A 15,617-nucleotide genomic window follows, 5' to 3' on the forward strand; every position below is an offset into this window, starting at 1 on the left:
GACATTCATTTTGTCTTTTTGCATTTCTTTTCCTTGGGGATGGCCTTTATCCCTGCCTCCTATACAGTGTCACAAACCTCCATCCATAGTTCTTCAGGCACTCTGTCTATCAGAGCTAATCCATTGAATCTATTTCTCACTTCCACTGTATAATTGTAAGGGATTCGATTTAGGTCATACCTGAATGTTCTAGTGGTTTTCCCTACTTTCTTCAATTTAAGTCTGAATTTGGCAATAAGGAGTTCATGATCTGAACCATAGTAAGCTCCCAGTCTTGTTTTTGCTGACTGTATAGAACTTCTCTATCTTTGGCTGCAAAGAATATAATCACTCTGATTTCAGTATTGACTATCTGGTGATGTTCATGTTGTAGAGTCTTCTCTTGTGTTGTTGGAAGAGGATGTTTGTTATGACCAGTGCATTCTCTTGGCAAAACTCTATTAGCCTTTGCCCTGCTTCATTCTGTACTCCAAAGCAAAATTTGGCTATTACTCAAGGTATTTCTTGACTTCATACTTTTGCAATCCAGTCCTCTATAATGAAAAGGACATCTTTTTTGGGTGTTAGTTCTAGAAGGTCTTGTAGGTCTTCATGGAGCCATTCAACTTCAGCTTCTTTAGCATTACTGGTTGGGGCATAGACTTGGATTACTGTGACACTGAATGGTTTGCCTTGGAAACGAACAGAGATCATTCTGTCGTTTTTGAAATTGCATCCAAGTACTGCATTTTGGACTATGTTGATGACTTTTGTTGACTATGATGGCTACTCCATTTCTTCTAAAGGATTCTTGCCTACAATAATAGATATAATGGTCATATGAGTTAAATTCACCCATTCCAGTCCATTTTATTTCACTGATCCTAAAATGTTGACGTTCACTCTTGCCATCTCCTGTTTGACCACTTCCAATTTGCTTTGATTCATGGACTCAACATTCCAGGTTCCTATGCAATATTTCTCTTTACAGCATTGGACTTTACTTCCATCACCAGTCACATCCACTACTGGCTGTTGTTTTTGCTTTGGTTCTGTCACTTCATTCTTTCTGGAGTTATTTGTCTACTCTTCTCTAGTAGCATATTGGGCACCTACTGACCTGGGGAGTCCATCTTTCAGTGTCCTATCTTTTTGCCTTTTCCTACTATTCATGGGTTCTCAAGGCAAGAATACTGAAGTGGTCTGCCATTCCCTTCTCCAGTGGACCACATTCTGTCATAACTCTCCACTATGACCCGTCCATCTTGGGTGGCCCTACACAGCATGGCTCATAGTTTCAGTGAGTTAGACAAAGTTGTGGTCCACGTGATCAGATTGGTTAGTTTTCTGTGATTTTGGTTTTCATTCTGTCTGCGCCCCCAGTGGAGAAGGATAAGAGGCTTATAGAAGCTTCCTAATGGGAGAGACTGACTGAGGGGGAAACTGGGTCTTGTTCCTATGGGCAGGACCATGCTCAGTAAATCTTTAATCCAATTTTCCTTTGATGGGTGGGGCTGTTTTTCCTCCCTTTTATTTACCTGGAGCCAAACTATGGTGGAGGTATTGAAGATAATGGGGACCTCCTTCAAAAGGTCCCATGCAGGCACTGTTACACTCAGTGCCCCTAAGTGCAGCAGGCCACTGCCAACCCACACCTCCGCTAGAGATTCCTGGACACTCACGGTCAAGTCTAGGTCAGGCTCTTGTGGGGTCACTGCTCCTTTCTCCTGGGTTCTGGTGTACACAAGGTTCTGTTTGAGCCCTCCAAGAGTCTATTTCCCAGGTCTGTGTAAGTTCTGGCAGCTTTAGGGTTGGGCTAAAGCTCTGTGGCTATTAATATATTCCTTATAGTTTATGTGATATATAAAGCTCCAGGGTCCTCAAGAGTGCCTTTATTCCAATGCATAATTTCCATCTCAGATAAACTCTGGTGAGTATCTCCAGAGTTTAGTATCTCTGCCCTACCCGTGACCTATCTCCTACTTTACATACAGTAAACATGGATATTTGTCATGTATATTGTAAAGCAAAGCAAATAACACATTTCAGAAATCTTGAGAGTACAAAGTTACTGCCACCTCACCCTCTACTCTGCCATATAGAACCTATAAATTCCTGTTACCATCTGAATATACTCAAAGAATGCTCTACTACACAATTGTACTGATCTCACATGCTAGTAAAGTAATGCTCAAAATTCTCCAAGCCAGGCTTCAGCAATACGTGAACCATGAACTTCTAGATGTTCAAGCTGGTTTTAGAAAAGGAAGAGGAACCAGAGATCAAATTGCCAATATTTGCAGGATCATCAAAAAAGCAAGAGAGTTCCAGAAAAACATCTATTTCTGCTTTATTAACCATGCCAAAGCCTTTGACTGTGTGGATCACAATAAACCGTGGAAAATTCTGAAAGAGATGGGACCACCTAACCTGCCTCTTGAGAAATCTGTATGCAGGTCAGGAAGCAACAGAGCTGAACATAACAGCTGACAACAGACTGGTTCCAAATAGGAAAAGGAGTACGTCAAGGCTGTATATTGTCACCCTGCTTATTTAACTTATATGCAGAGTACATCATGAGAAATGCAGGGCTGGAAGAAGCACAAGCTGGAATCAAGATTGCCAGGAGAAATATCAATAACCTCAGATATGCAGATGACACCACCCTTATGGCAGAAAGTTAAAAGGAGCTAAAAAGCCTCTTGAAAGTGAAAGAGGAGAGTGACAAAGTTGGCTTAAAGCTCAACATTCAGAAAACGAAGATCATGGCATCTGGTCCCATCACTTCATGGCAAGTAGATGGGGAAACAGTGGAGACACTGACAGACTTTATTTTTTGGGCTCCAAAATCACTGCAAATGGTGACTGCAGCCATGAAATTAAAAGATGTTTACACCTTGGAAAGAAAGTTATGACCAACCTAGCCAGCATATTAAAAAGCAGACATTACTTTGCCAGCAAAGGTCTGTCTCGTCAAGGCTACGGTTCTTCTAGTAATCATGTATGGATGTGAGTTTTGGACTATAAAGAAAGCTGAGCACTGTAGAACTGATCCTTTTGAACCGTGGTGTTGGAGAAGACTCTTGAGAGTCCCTTGGACTGCAAGGACATCCAACCAGTCCATCCTAAAGGAGATCAGTCCTGGGTGTTCATTGGAAGGACTGATGCTGAAGCTGAAACTCCAATACTTTGGCTACCTGATGCGAAAAGCTGACTCATTTGAAAAGACCCTGATGCTGGGAAGACTGAAGGCAGGAGGAGAAGGGGATGACAGAGGATGTGATGGTTGGACAGCATCACCGACTCATGGATGGACAGGGAGGCGTGTCCTTTTGCAGTCCATGGGATCGCAAAGAGTTGGACATGACTGAATGACCGAACTGGACTGAATTGCACCATTTGGAAATAGCATTTACAAGCTCAACAGGCAATGGGCAAAACTTAGTGAAATATTTATAGAAAATTTTAAAGTCTGCTGGATTTCCCCTCATCTCATTATACTTCTGTAGTTTTGCTCTCTTTATCTTTTTAGTCAGTCTGGTGATAGATCAAACTATTACCGTGAACAGGTCAAATAAACCTGTGACACAGGTAATTCAGTTTCAATCTTTCTTAAATCAGGACTCTTCCAATTTCTTATATATATCTTTGGGATCCTTTGAAACTACAAGTTCTGATTCATTAGGTCTGAGTTGGCAACTGAGATTCTGCATTTTTAGCAAGTTTATAGGTAATGCTAATGTATCTGACTCGGATTTCACACAGTTGAAAAACAAGACTTTAAATAAAACATTTATGTCTGTCCTAACTATGTCACAGTTCTCTTCTTGAGAGTGTAGAATGGAGCATTTCTGAAATATTTGCATATAAGCTTACTAGCATCTGAGAACAGTTGGGAAAATAAAACAGGAGTTAATATGTCAAAACTGGTATATAGACAGAACAGCAAATATACAATTATAGTAGCATATCAAACAGTATTGAAGTAAAGCACATTTAAAATTATAAATGGAAAGCAAATCATTTTCTAATAGAGGGAGTTTTTATTTTCACAAATATTTAAAACTGCAGCTGCCTTTGAGATAGGAAAGGAAAAAGCAGAGTATGCCTGTATGTATTTGATATCAGTATTCAACACTAACTCCTTATTAGTTCATTAGTTAAGCTTACTGCAAATAATTCAGAAAAGCAAACAGGTAATCCCATTTGTATATGCAGAAATATGTAATAGACAGTGATTATTTAAGTGGAGTGGTTATTTAAAGTTGTAGATGGGCCTGAAGAGGCAGACAAAGAGAAAGCAGTCACAGTGTATCTGATATATTGAACTTCAACCTGAAACTCTGAACTGACCGTTGAAACACACCTGCAACAAACTCCAGCTCTAAATATGGTCAGTGTATAGTTCAGACGTTGATAATGGATTATGATAGACAGGTTAATACATGTGTAAAATTCCAAATGCAAATATCCAGCATTTTCACAAGAACAAATTTTCATGGATAACCAGCTTTCCTTATTACTACACCTTTTTCTCCTTTAAATTATACTACTTTTCCTGAAAACTGAAAGTCATGTAGATTGTTCTCTTTCTTCACATTCTTTTCAGCGCACACCCATTTTAAGATGCTATAGATTCCTAACTTAGGTTAACTCCTTTGCACATGCTATTCATTTTCAAACTTCAGTTTTGAGCAACTATAGTTTAATAGAGATTAAGCATACTTTAGAATGCAAATATGCCACTTTACCAAATAGTACAGATTTTCTATGGAGTAAAGAATGAAGATTCATCCATCTGTACATCTACACTTTGCCTTGGTCAAACAAGTCACATGTTTAATACATTTTCAAAAATGCCACCCCCAACTCAGCACACGCACATTCACACAGAAACATACACACATCCAAATCCATTTTTCATGTAAAAAATCTATGTCTCACGTATTAAAGGAAGTATATTTTCTATTGGGTATTTTTCATGTATTTTGCTAATGTTTGAGTATGAGTTCTTGTTCCTTTTATAAATAATATATAGAGTTTAGAGAAAACATGGTGAGGAATGATAGAGTTTAGAATATGCATGTATTTACCTATAGACACATAAGTGAAAATCATTTTCCTGGTACCTACATACAATGGTATGCATTTCATATGAAAATTTAAAAATGAATTATTGATTGGTTATGCAGTTCTGCCATGAGGTAGATATGTAATTTTCATCCACTTCTTTTGAAGAGTTTCTACTTTACAGCATCCAGTCCTACTTAGTTTAAGAAGTAAAGTTTCCTTTGTATTTCTCTTAGACTAGAATGTCCACAGATATCCTAATGCAAAGAGAGTAGACTTTTAAGTATCTGAAGAGAATATCTTGGTTCATACATTGGGAGGTTACTTTTTCCCTCCCAATTAAATGCAAGGACATTACATCAATATGTTTTGAGTATCTTCAGATTTTCAAAATATCATTCTGAATTGGTGGTATCTCAGTGTGAGGTTTTCAGGGTTTAGCCTGGCAGCTAACATGAGGAAACTAAATTATTCTGGATTTTATTATCCAAGCAAAGTAGTTACCAACAGTTTATGCTATAAACCTGTGTTTAAAACACAGAGAAGAATGTGGTCTATCTTCCTTTCTATGGGGAGCCTTTTTAGGAGGACTTGTGGTCTCAACCAGTAGTGAACCCCTGCTGAGGAAAGCAGGGTTTCCTACCAACATGTCATCTAATGAAAATGAAAGATCCTTCATAATCTAGGTTTTAAGTCCTGCGACTCTAAAGCATGGCCAAGTATCTTTTTATTTCATTTTCCCCAAACTGGCTCAAAAATTAGCTAAGGAAAAATCTTGTTAAGGTTGAATTTAGAAATAATATTTCAGAAGGAAATAGAGATTCATAAGAAATAAAAATTCAGATAGAATAATCAGATAGAAAACTAGAGTAAATGTTTTGTGACACAACAGGAATTGCACAAAGCGCAAGATTTTGAGAAACAGCATCTTTTAATGTTTGAAACCAGTCTTTCTGGGGTGACTAAGAAAGCAAGAAATATTACAACAAATAACTCTGAATGCACATTATGTACTTGATGATCTTCCACACCATAATATCTGCGTTATCATTTACACCTCTTAGTAATAGCACAGCATTCTGAAGTTTCCAAGCATAAGCTGTATGCAGCTGAGCAGAAAGATGAAAATTAGCTCAGATTTCCAGAAGAGCTGGGCTTTCCTGGTGGCTCAGCGGGTAAAGAATCCATCTGTAATGCAGGAGGCCTGGGTTCAATCCCTGGGTTGGGAAGATCCCATGGAGAAATAAAAATACTGGATTGTACCCAAGCCACATCTGTAGAAACTGAAATCCATTCCATTGTGAACATGTTGAATTTTAAAAGGTGCTTTTGTGGTTGTTCAAAGTATGGATTTTAATGACATTTTAATAATCCTTTGAAATGTGCTACTGCTCAGTGCAAAAAAAAAAAAAGTGACACAAGTTATTCAACCATAAGGTATATTTTGCAAAAATAAAGCATATTAAATCTTCATTTTGTAGGTCGATATTAATAATGGTCCTGATGTAAATGGTGCACAAAGACTCATTTGCTTCCTGGAAAGGAAAAGAAAGGTAAGTTCTTACTGGAGAGCTGTGGAAAAATGAAACAGGTAATGTTTAAATTCTGTACTGAAAGTGTCATATTTTCTAGTGATTAGCCCAATTTCTCAAGCTGGAGAGAAAAATTCTGTGATGCACTTTATGGATAAAGCAATTATTTTCCTGTTCCAGGGAACATGGAAGTTTCCTCCCCAGCTCTCAAGAGCTGCACACAGTCAGATAAGGAGGGTCACTTATTATATCTGCTCTGCATGAGCATTTCCACTCCTTACTGTCCCTTCAGACCATCCTCCGTTTAGTTGTGTATGTACTGCTACTTTAGAAAAGACTGTTGGCTTGTTCTCTTTGTGATCCATTGAGTAAAACCACACCTTCACTCTACCATCTTTGCTTTATTCCCACTAGTACATCCATCTCCTTCTTTTTGAATTATCTATAAATCTTCCAAAAGGCATAATTATTGTGATATTCAAAACTGAGGCTTGTTTAAGAAAATCTATTATCTGGGATTTTTCTAAATCTAGTAAATAAGTTAATCTACATAAAAAATTTTCTTCTCTATCTGTAAAGAAAAAAAAAAGATCTATCATTGTGTAAAAAGCAATAATTTTCCTTGTAACAATCAGATGTTAAGGCAAACCAGTATATTAATACATGTTGAGAAAGGAACTCTGGGAAGTTTTCAGTCTTTCGCCTTCATATAGCCAGGTACAAAACCATGATAACTGATGTTCAGGGCTCATTAAGCACTGATGAAATTGTTCATGTAGTTTCAGTAGAGAACAATATAGAAAAAAATTTACCACTATTGTACTTCATTTTGAAAAGCATGTTTTTCCACTTGAACAAACTTTTATTATATTTTAATTTTTCAGTGGATGATCTTTTTGTTTATTATATAAATTACTTTGTTTAATTATTAAATAAAACAAGTAATAAAAATAAAACAAGTAATTTTAAACAAATTACTTTGTTTAATTATTATTAGACTGATGACAGGTCTTAAAGGTGATGCAATATATCCTTTATGTGTTACGATGTGAGTGTATTAGTTTAGCATTTTGAATACATTCTTATCAAATGGATTGTAGGCAGAATTGTCCTGTCTTCTTTTTAGTAAGTAGTGACAGAAATCAGAAAGAAAGATTGAGGTGCCTTCCTAGGCTCAAACTCAAAATCTCATAATCCAAAAAAAAAACTGGTCCAAATTTTCCATTTAATTTTTCTTGACATTCACTTTGACTGATATCACACTTTGAAAAATGGACAATTTTGCTCTGTTTAAATTTATGACTTTCTGAAATGACTCCATAATTTACAATGGATGCTAATGAATCCTTGCTTATTGGAAACTCATAAAATATTATTAGGGAATAGCTGTGATAATTCATGTAAAATCATTACCATGACTTTGGCATATACTAAAAGCTCAGTAATTATCAATAGCAGCTCCAGAATTTCTACATAAGACAACTTAAAATACGCACTTGGACTGGAAGCATATAGCAACAAGACTTGTTTTAAGTTATGGTTTTTCATAGCAAGTAAATTGCTTTTACTTTGATTGTATATATTTTTTGATGTTCCTGGAAAGATGGCAGATAGAAACTATGGGTCACACCTATGCCATGTATGATTATTAAAGAAAGGCTTAGGGAAGATACATTCAGGCATTCATTCCTCTGTGTATAAGAGGGCATGTGCCTAAAGCACATCTAAAGCACAGGGGCTTAAAACATCTCTATAGTTTTTGCCAAAACTCAAATCTGTCTGTATTTATCTGATTTTTCCTTTAAGCTCTGAGTAATGTTATTTTGTTACAAACATTGTTTGTCTTCTGTTTTCTTGTACTGTTATATTCAATTTAAGCTCATGTATTGTAATCATTCATTAGGGCTTCCACATTACATATTTGTGGTGCACATTGTGATTTTGGATAGCATGTATATATGCAACAATCCTGTTCATATTAATACGCTATTTTCATTTTAAAGTGGCATATTTTATCTTATTTTATCTCTATCATTTATTGTTTTCATTTGTCATTAATTTTTAGCTTATTTACTTTTCCTTTTTATTTTCTCTTCCCTTGTAAATTCCAGTCTCCCCAAATATCCACCATCTTCAATTTTACATAAATTTCCTTAGTGACCTGTTAATTAGCTGTAATTTTAATATAATTAACTAGCTAGAAATAAGAAGTACATATATAGCTTTTGTGCAATATTCTTTGTCACACATCGTGTGACAATTTCCTATTTTAGCCCATTCCTCCCGGATTCATTGATGTTTTAATTTTCATTAAGCTTCAAAACTTCAAGGACGTATCAGAAATGATAGTTGGCCAGACATGTACAGAAATATTTACAGCCTAACTTGTAACCCCTTTTTGATGAAATAGCAAGTAATATATAAATGAATGTTACTAAAGCCATATATATATTGTTATATATTTTACTTACTTATTTTGCATTCTTCAGTCTACATGAACAGTATGATATTGTAAAAGCAATAAATATCACTGCACCAACACTCATTAAGATCATTTCTATCAGGGCAAGGAGATTTATTTTTCCAGTCACTTGATTTCTGAACATTTCTGCCTTCTCATCACCAATAGTGGCAGTCTGCAATCAAGATAACTATTAGCATTATTTCATTTCATTAGCTTAACAAGTTACTCAAAACTCTCCACTTTTGTATCAGTCCTTTATGAAAACACTGTGTTAGTTATCTTCATAAGAAAAGCCAATGAAAGTCCTTTTGTATATCAAAGAAGGCAATAAATGTAAAGGTTGAATATTTAGAAAGAGAAATACAATTTTCCTTCCTTGAACATGTTATATGCACTGACTTTATTGATTTATACAACAGTCTCATGGAAATATCTTTAAGTTTTTCAAAGGATGTTTCCTAGTGACAGAGGGAAATGGCAAAGGTCGATAGTTTCTTTCCTCTAAAGATTTCTGCAGTGCTTTTCCTAATTCTGTGGTTAATGGACTCCATGATTTGTACTAAAAATATCTTGTCAGGTACTTGGATAAACTGCTGACATTTATTCTTACTTGCTCATCATAAGCTTGACTTGCTGTTATTAGCACTATAATATTCACAGTGAGTTCTTGGAGTTACATATATCCATGCCTCTTTCTTAGCACAAGTAGTATGATAAGAAAAATGTTTTCTAGTCGTATTATGAAACTAATCTAAAATTTTAGGAAGTACTTCATCTTCCAGAAATAAAAGCACTGGAAACTAATGTAAACTTTGATATTTCTGTGTAACTTGGTTCTCTGAAAATATTTATATATTTAATAATATATAAACTCGCTCATATAAGTAATGGAACATATACAACTTCAAATTCTATACATGTATATTCTATTTTCAAACTTTGAGAGCTTTTTCTATGTTTATCATTTTTGGTGACTAACAGATAAAAATACTAACCTCATTAAGCCAAAGAATAGGCACCAAATAGTTCTGCTTCAGACCCTTTAATGCTCTGTAATAAACATTGAAAATAACTATGAACATATATACTAAAATAATACAAATATTTAATACAAATGTTAGTAACTGCTAGTGTAAATAAGTGTTCAGAAATTTCTGAACATTTTAAAAAATTCTAAAAAATTACAAATTATTAAGTTTCTTGTTCCCTGTAATGAATCATTTAAATTTTAATATGTCTGTTTCTCAGACATCTTTCATTCTTATAAATCTTTCTAATACAGATTTCTAACTAGATTGACTTTTTGTAAGTACATATTTTCCCTTTTGATAATTTATACCCAGTAAACTTGAATTTTAAAAACAATTGTTATGGAAGTATTTGGACAACTAGCAAAATGAGCAGTGTCACCAAATGCTAATACCAGAATATGTATAAATACCATTTCAATAGGTACTAGATATAATTCTAAATTACAAAGTTATAAGCATTTAGTAATTATTTCATGATATTAAGCCAAAGAGAAGTTTTAATTTTGTACTATTTCTGCTTAATTTCATACATATATTCACTTTCTGACAAGAAAATACTAAAAATTTAATGAACCTGTTGAAGAGACTCACACAATATTTTTTGCTGGCTTAACTAGTATATTGATCTGCAGCCGTTGTGCAAATTGTAGAGTGAATCCAGTTATCTAAAAAGAGAGAAACTAAAAGAATCACCAACTTCTTTTAAATAATTCACTTACAATAGCCAAAACTTATTGTTATAGAAATTAAGGGGAAACTGTAGTACTTAAAACTTATGAAATTAATTAATTAATTGAACATATTAAATCTTATGTACATAAAACTTCATTATTACATTTTTATGTGTATATGCACGAGTGTATACACACATGTGTATATATGCACACACACACACAATTTCTTTGCTCAAACTACTATCAAGGTTTTCGTTAGATCTGTGATATTTATGTGATTGGTTTTGGGAAATCAACAATAGTAGTGAACTCATATAGTCAGTTTAAATCCTGAACTATATATGGTCAAAAATATATTCAGTCAGAACCTGTGTATCATCAGTATAATTACAGCATTACTTCTAGTATTATTTAAAATGAAATGTGGCTACTAAAATTCTGGCATGCCATTTAACTTTTGAAAAGAATATTTGAAATAAATTAAAAGTTGAAACTGTTACAGTACAGGAAACGGAGTAGATTTTTCTAGATGCTAAGTATATCTTGCTATAAATGCACATATACCCATAAAATCTTTCAGTTCCTTGCAATCTACAGTGTCCCCTCATATAAGCAATAGTCCCAGTTAAGTATAAAATGAGCATAAGATTGTAATTTATACTAAATTGTTTTAATTCAATTATAATAATAACATCATTTCTATTCATGAATTATGAACAATTAAAAATGCTTGTAAAATTTTATATGTTGAAAACATAAAATAGAGTTACTTTGGCATTTCATAAGCAACAATAGGAAGATAGCCAACATTATTTTCCTTAAAGTAAAAGTAAGTAAATATACACACATCATTCTATGTAGACTAGATAACCAACAGGAGTCTACTATATACCACAGGGAACTAGACTCAGTATTTTTTAATAAGGGAAAAGAATCTGAAATATATATATATATAAATATGACTAAACCACTTTGCTATACACCTGCAATTATATGGCATTGTAAATCAACTATAATTCACTAAAAAAATTAATTTATCTAGATTGTGATATAATAAATATCATAAATATGATTAACAGAAAGAAGAAATTTTAATTTTTCTTTCAGTAAAATGTACTAAACCAATCAGATCAATAATATATTTGCTTACAGGTTCAACATCTAAGTATGTGCTATGTTCCTCTTCATTTGGACGTAAGCCTTCAATAGGTTCTGCAATTTCAGGACTTGCATGTAGAAAATGAGGAAGTGAAATGTACACAGGTCTTCCTGAAAACAGTGTTTAAGAAACATTTGGGATAAATTATTTTCCTCATTTCATATAGCACTCAGAAAAGATTTCCTTGAAAATAAAGCTTTTTAACTTAAAAAAATAGAAAAAGAAACATAGAGTTGCTTTGAATAGAAATTGAGGGATAAGGGTGAGGGAAAAGTATTACATCTGATCACTTTTGATCAGAAATAAAACATAAACTTCAGTTGTTTATCCCTTAAGTGTTTATTTTCAATATATAAAGCTTAGCTACTGAACACATAGTTATTAATACAACCATATACCTTCATGTTTCAGGCAGTAATATGTCTCTGAGAATTTATTTAAGAGGCTTTTCTTTCTTTATTATCACCTACTAGGCTTTTCTTTCTTTATTCTCACCTACTCCAACATGAAGATGAGCAAAACGAGAGAGACTCCCAATTTATTGATTGAATCAACTTTTGTTTCAGAGACATCTTGAAATATGCTTACTTTTATTTACCATTTCCTAGCGTAAAAAAGTTAGAAAAATGTCAGACAGATAAGTTGGGATGCTCAGAGTATTCTGAGAATTATTATCAATTTGCTCTATATCTAAAAGGAGCAGAGATTCTGTACAGAAAAGGAAACCGTCAAAAATGAAAGGCTGCCTAATGAGTGGGAGAAAATATTTGCAAAACACATGATTAACATCCAAAATATACAAGGAATTCACACAACTGAAAAAATAACGCAATTAAAAAATGAGCAGAGGACCTAGAGAGACATTTTCCAAAGTAGCTCAGGGAAATATCAGTGTGGTTTTATCTAAATGAAATTTTGCAACACGGAAACAACTGGGGCCTTGAAAGTGGGACAAAAATGAAAAAAAAAAAAATCCTACTATTACCCTTACTTTCTGCCCTTACTGCTTTCTCACTTTAGATTTCTTGTAGAAAAGGAATCCTGAGTGAAGTTTACATTTTAAAGAATATTGCAGATTAGGCCATGAATTGTGACATGAGAACTTTTGCATACCTTCTTTGCATTTGCTAATATCTAGCACACCATACAAGGTGCAATCCTTGGAGATAATTTTTTCTGTGCAGAAACAATGGTTGTCTGGATTTTGAAGTGGAGATGCAAAAACTCTGGATGGAAGAACAAATCTATACACAGGGATTCCTTTTAGATTAATTTCGGCTCCAAACACAGCATAAAATGACCTAAACACAGATAAGAAAGAGCTTCATTTGGGGAACCTCAACTTCATTCTGGAGATTTTTTTTTAAAATTTATATTATTGCTTTAAATTAGAAAATCTTGATATAATCTTGTTAGAATTCTTGCTTAATTCCCTAGAAAAAAAGTTCTTGTAATCCTCTGTCCATGGAATTCTTTCAGGCAAGAATACTGTAGTGGGTAGCTATTCCTTTCTCCAGGGCATCTTCCCAACTCAGGGATCGAACCCGTCTCCTGCATTGCAGGCAGATTCTCTACTGTCTGAGCCACCAGGGAAGCCCATTTTATGACACACCAGGGCTCAATACCTCCCTGAGTATGAACTATTTTTACCTTTGTTTTCAAGTGAAGTGAAGTCGCTCAGTCATGTCCGACTCTTTGCAACCCCATGGACTATATCCTACCAGGCTCCTCTGTCCATGGAATTTTCCAGGCAAGAGTACTGGAGTGGGTTGCCATTTCCTTCTCCAGTTTGTTTTCAAACTCTTCTGAAAATAATTTTTGTTTCAAAATTACTATGGAGTAGTTATATTGAAGGCATTTTCAGAGCTACTTTCTTATATAGATTAAATATTTACGTGACTGGACTTCCCTTGTGGCTCAGGTGGTAAAAAATCTGCCTGCAGTACAGGAGACCTGGGTTTGATCTCTGGGTTGGGAAGATCCCCTGGAGGAGGAAATGGCAATCCACTCCAGTATGCTTGCCTGAAGAATTCCCTGGACGGAGGGCTACAATCCATGAGGTTGCAAAAGAGTTTCACATTCTTTTTCAGATTCTTTTCCATTATAGGTTATTACAAGGTATGGAGTCTAGTTCCTGTGTTACACTAGGACCTTGTTGTTTATTTTATATAGAGTAGTATGTCTATGTCAATTCCAGACTCCTAGTTTATCCCTCTTCCACTTTCGCCTTTGGCAACTGTCAGTTGATGTTCTATGTCTGTGAAACTGTTTCTGTTTTGTAAATGAGTTTATTTGTACCATTTTTTAAGATTCCACAAACAAGTGATATCATATGATATTTGTCTTTCTCTGACTTACTTCACTTAATATGGTAATCAGTAGATTCATCCATGTTGCTGTAGATGGCATTATTTCATTCTTTTTATGTCTTGAATAATGGTCCCTTGTATATATACACCAGGTCTTTATCCATTCAGCTGTTAATGGGCATTTAGGTTGCTTGCATATCTTGCCTGTTATAAATAGTGCTGCTAAGAGACTGGGGTGCATATACCTTTTCTAATTAGAGTTTTTGTCTTTTCTGGGTATATGTTCAGGAGTAAGATTGCTGGCAACTCTATTTATATTTTTTAAGGAACCTCCATTCTGTTTTCCAAAACTGCTGCACCAGTTTACATTCTCATCAACAGTATAGAAGGGTTCCTTTCCCTCCACATCCTCTCTAGAATTTATTTGTAGCTGCTTTGATGATGGTTATTCTGACTGGTGTGAAGTGATACCTCACTGCAGTTTTGATTTGCATTTCTCTGCTAACTAGCAATGTTGAACATTTTTTTCACATGCCTATTAGTCATCTGTATGTCTTCTTTGGAGAAATGTCTATTTAGGTCTTCGGCCCATTTTTTGATTGAGTTGTTGTTGTTTTGATATTGAGCTGTGTCAGCTGTTTGTATCTCTTGGAGACTAAACCCTTTTGAGTTTGATTGTTTGTGAATAATTTTTCCCAGGCTGTAAGTCCTTTTTAGATTTTGTTTGTGGTTTCCTTTGCTATGCAAAAGCTTCTGAGTTTTATTAGGTCTTATCTGTTTGTTTTTGCTTTTACTTCTATTGCCCTGGCACACTAACCTAAGAAAACATTGCTGCTATTTATGTCAGAGAATATTTTGCCTAGGTCCTTTTCTAGGAGTTTTATGGTGTTGTTTCCTATAACTAGGTTTTTAGGCCATTTTGCATTTATTTTTGTGTATATTGTGTGAGTGTATTCTAGATAAGTTACTTTGTTTTAGACTTTTCTGATTTTTGAGGGAGACCTGTATTGCTATAAACATCCGTCTTATGACTGCAGTTGCTGCATCTCATAGACTTTGTTTGGTTATATTTTCATTGTCATTAGTCTCAAGGTATTTTTAATCTCCTCTGATTTCATCATAGATTTTTTTTTTTTTTAGTAGCATGTTGTTTAGTCTCCATGTAATCATTTTTTCTCATTTCTCTTTTTGTGGTTGATTTCTAGTTTCGTGCCATTGTGGTCATAAAAGATGCTTAAAGTAATTTCTAAGCATCTTAGAAACTGTTACATTTTTTGGAGCTTATTATATGTCTTAGTTTGTGGTCTACCCTTTAGAATGTTCCATGTGCACTTGAAATGAATACACAGTAGTCTGGTTATCTTAGGATGTAATGTTCTAAAAATATCAATTAAGTCTA

The 15,617-nt window shown here is 34.4% G+C and overlaps 1 protein-coding gene across 1 annotated transcript in view; it reads right to left on the bottom strand.

The window, feature by feature from the left end:
• Positions 1–6,463: 6,463 nt before the first annotated feature.
• The window catches only part of LOC128046804 (platelet glycoprotein 4-like), a 37,172-nt gene continuing 28,018 nt past the window's right edge, over positions 6,464–15,617 (bottom strand). Inside the window, 6 exon segments of the mRNA XM_052639014.1 lie at positions 6,464–6,584; positions 9,053–9,217; positions 10,041–10,095; positions 10,668–10,741; positions 11,901–12,019; positions 13,023–13,210. Coding sequence (XP_052494974.1) covers positions 9,053–9,217; positions 10,041–10,095; positions 10,668–10,741; positions 11,901–12,019; positions 13,023–13,210 — 601 coding nt within the window. The 3' untranslated portion in view covers positions 6,464–6,584.

The sequence above is a fragment of the Budorcas taxicolor genome, chromosome 4, assembly GCF_023091745.1.
Source record: "Budorcas taxicolor isolate Tak-1 chromosome 4, Takin1.1, whole genome shotgun sequence".
In the NCBI taxonomy this organism is placed as follows: domain Eukaryota; kingdom Metazoa; phylum Chordata; class Mammalia; order Artiodactyla; family Bovidae; genus Budorcas; species Budorcas taxicolor.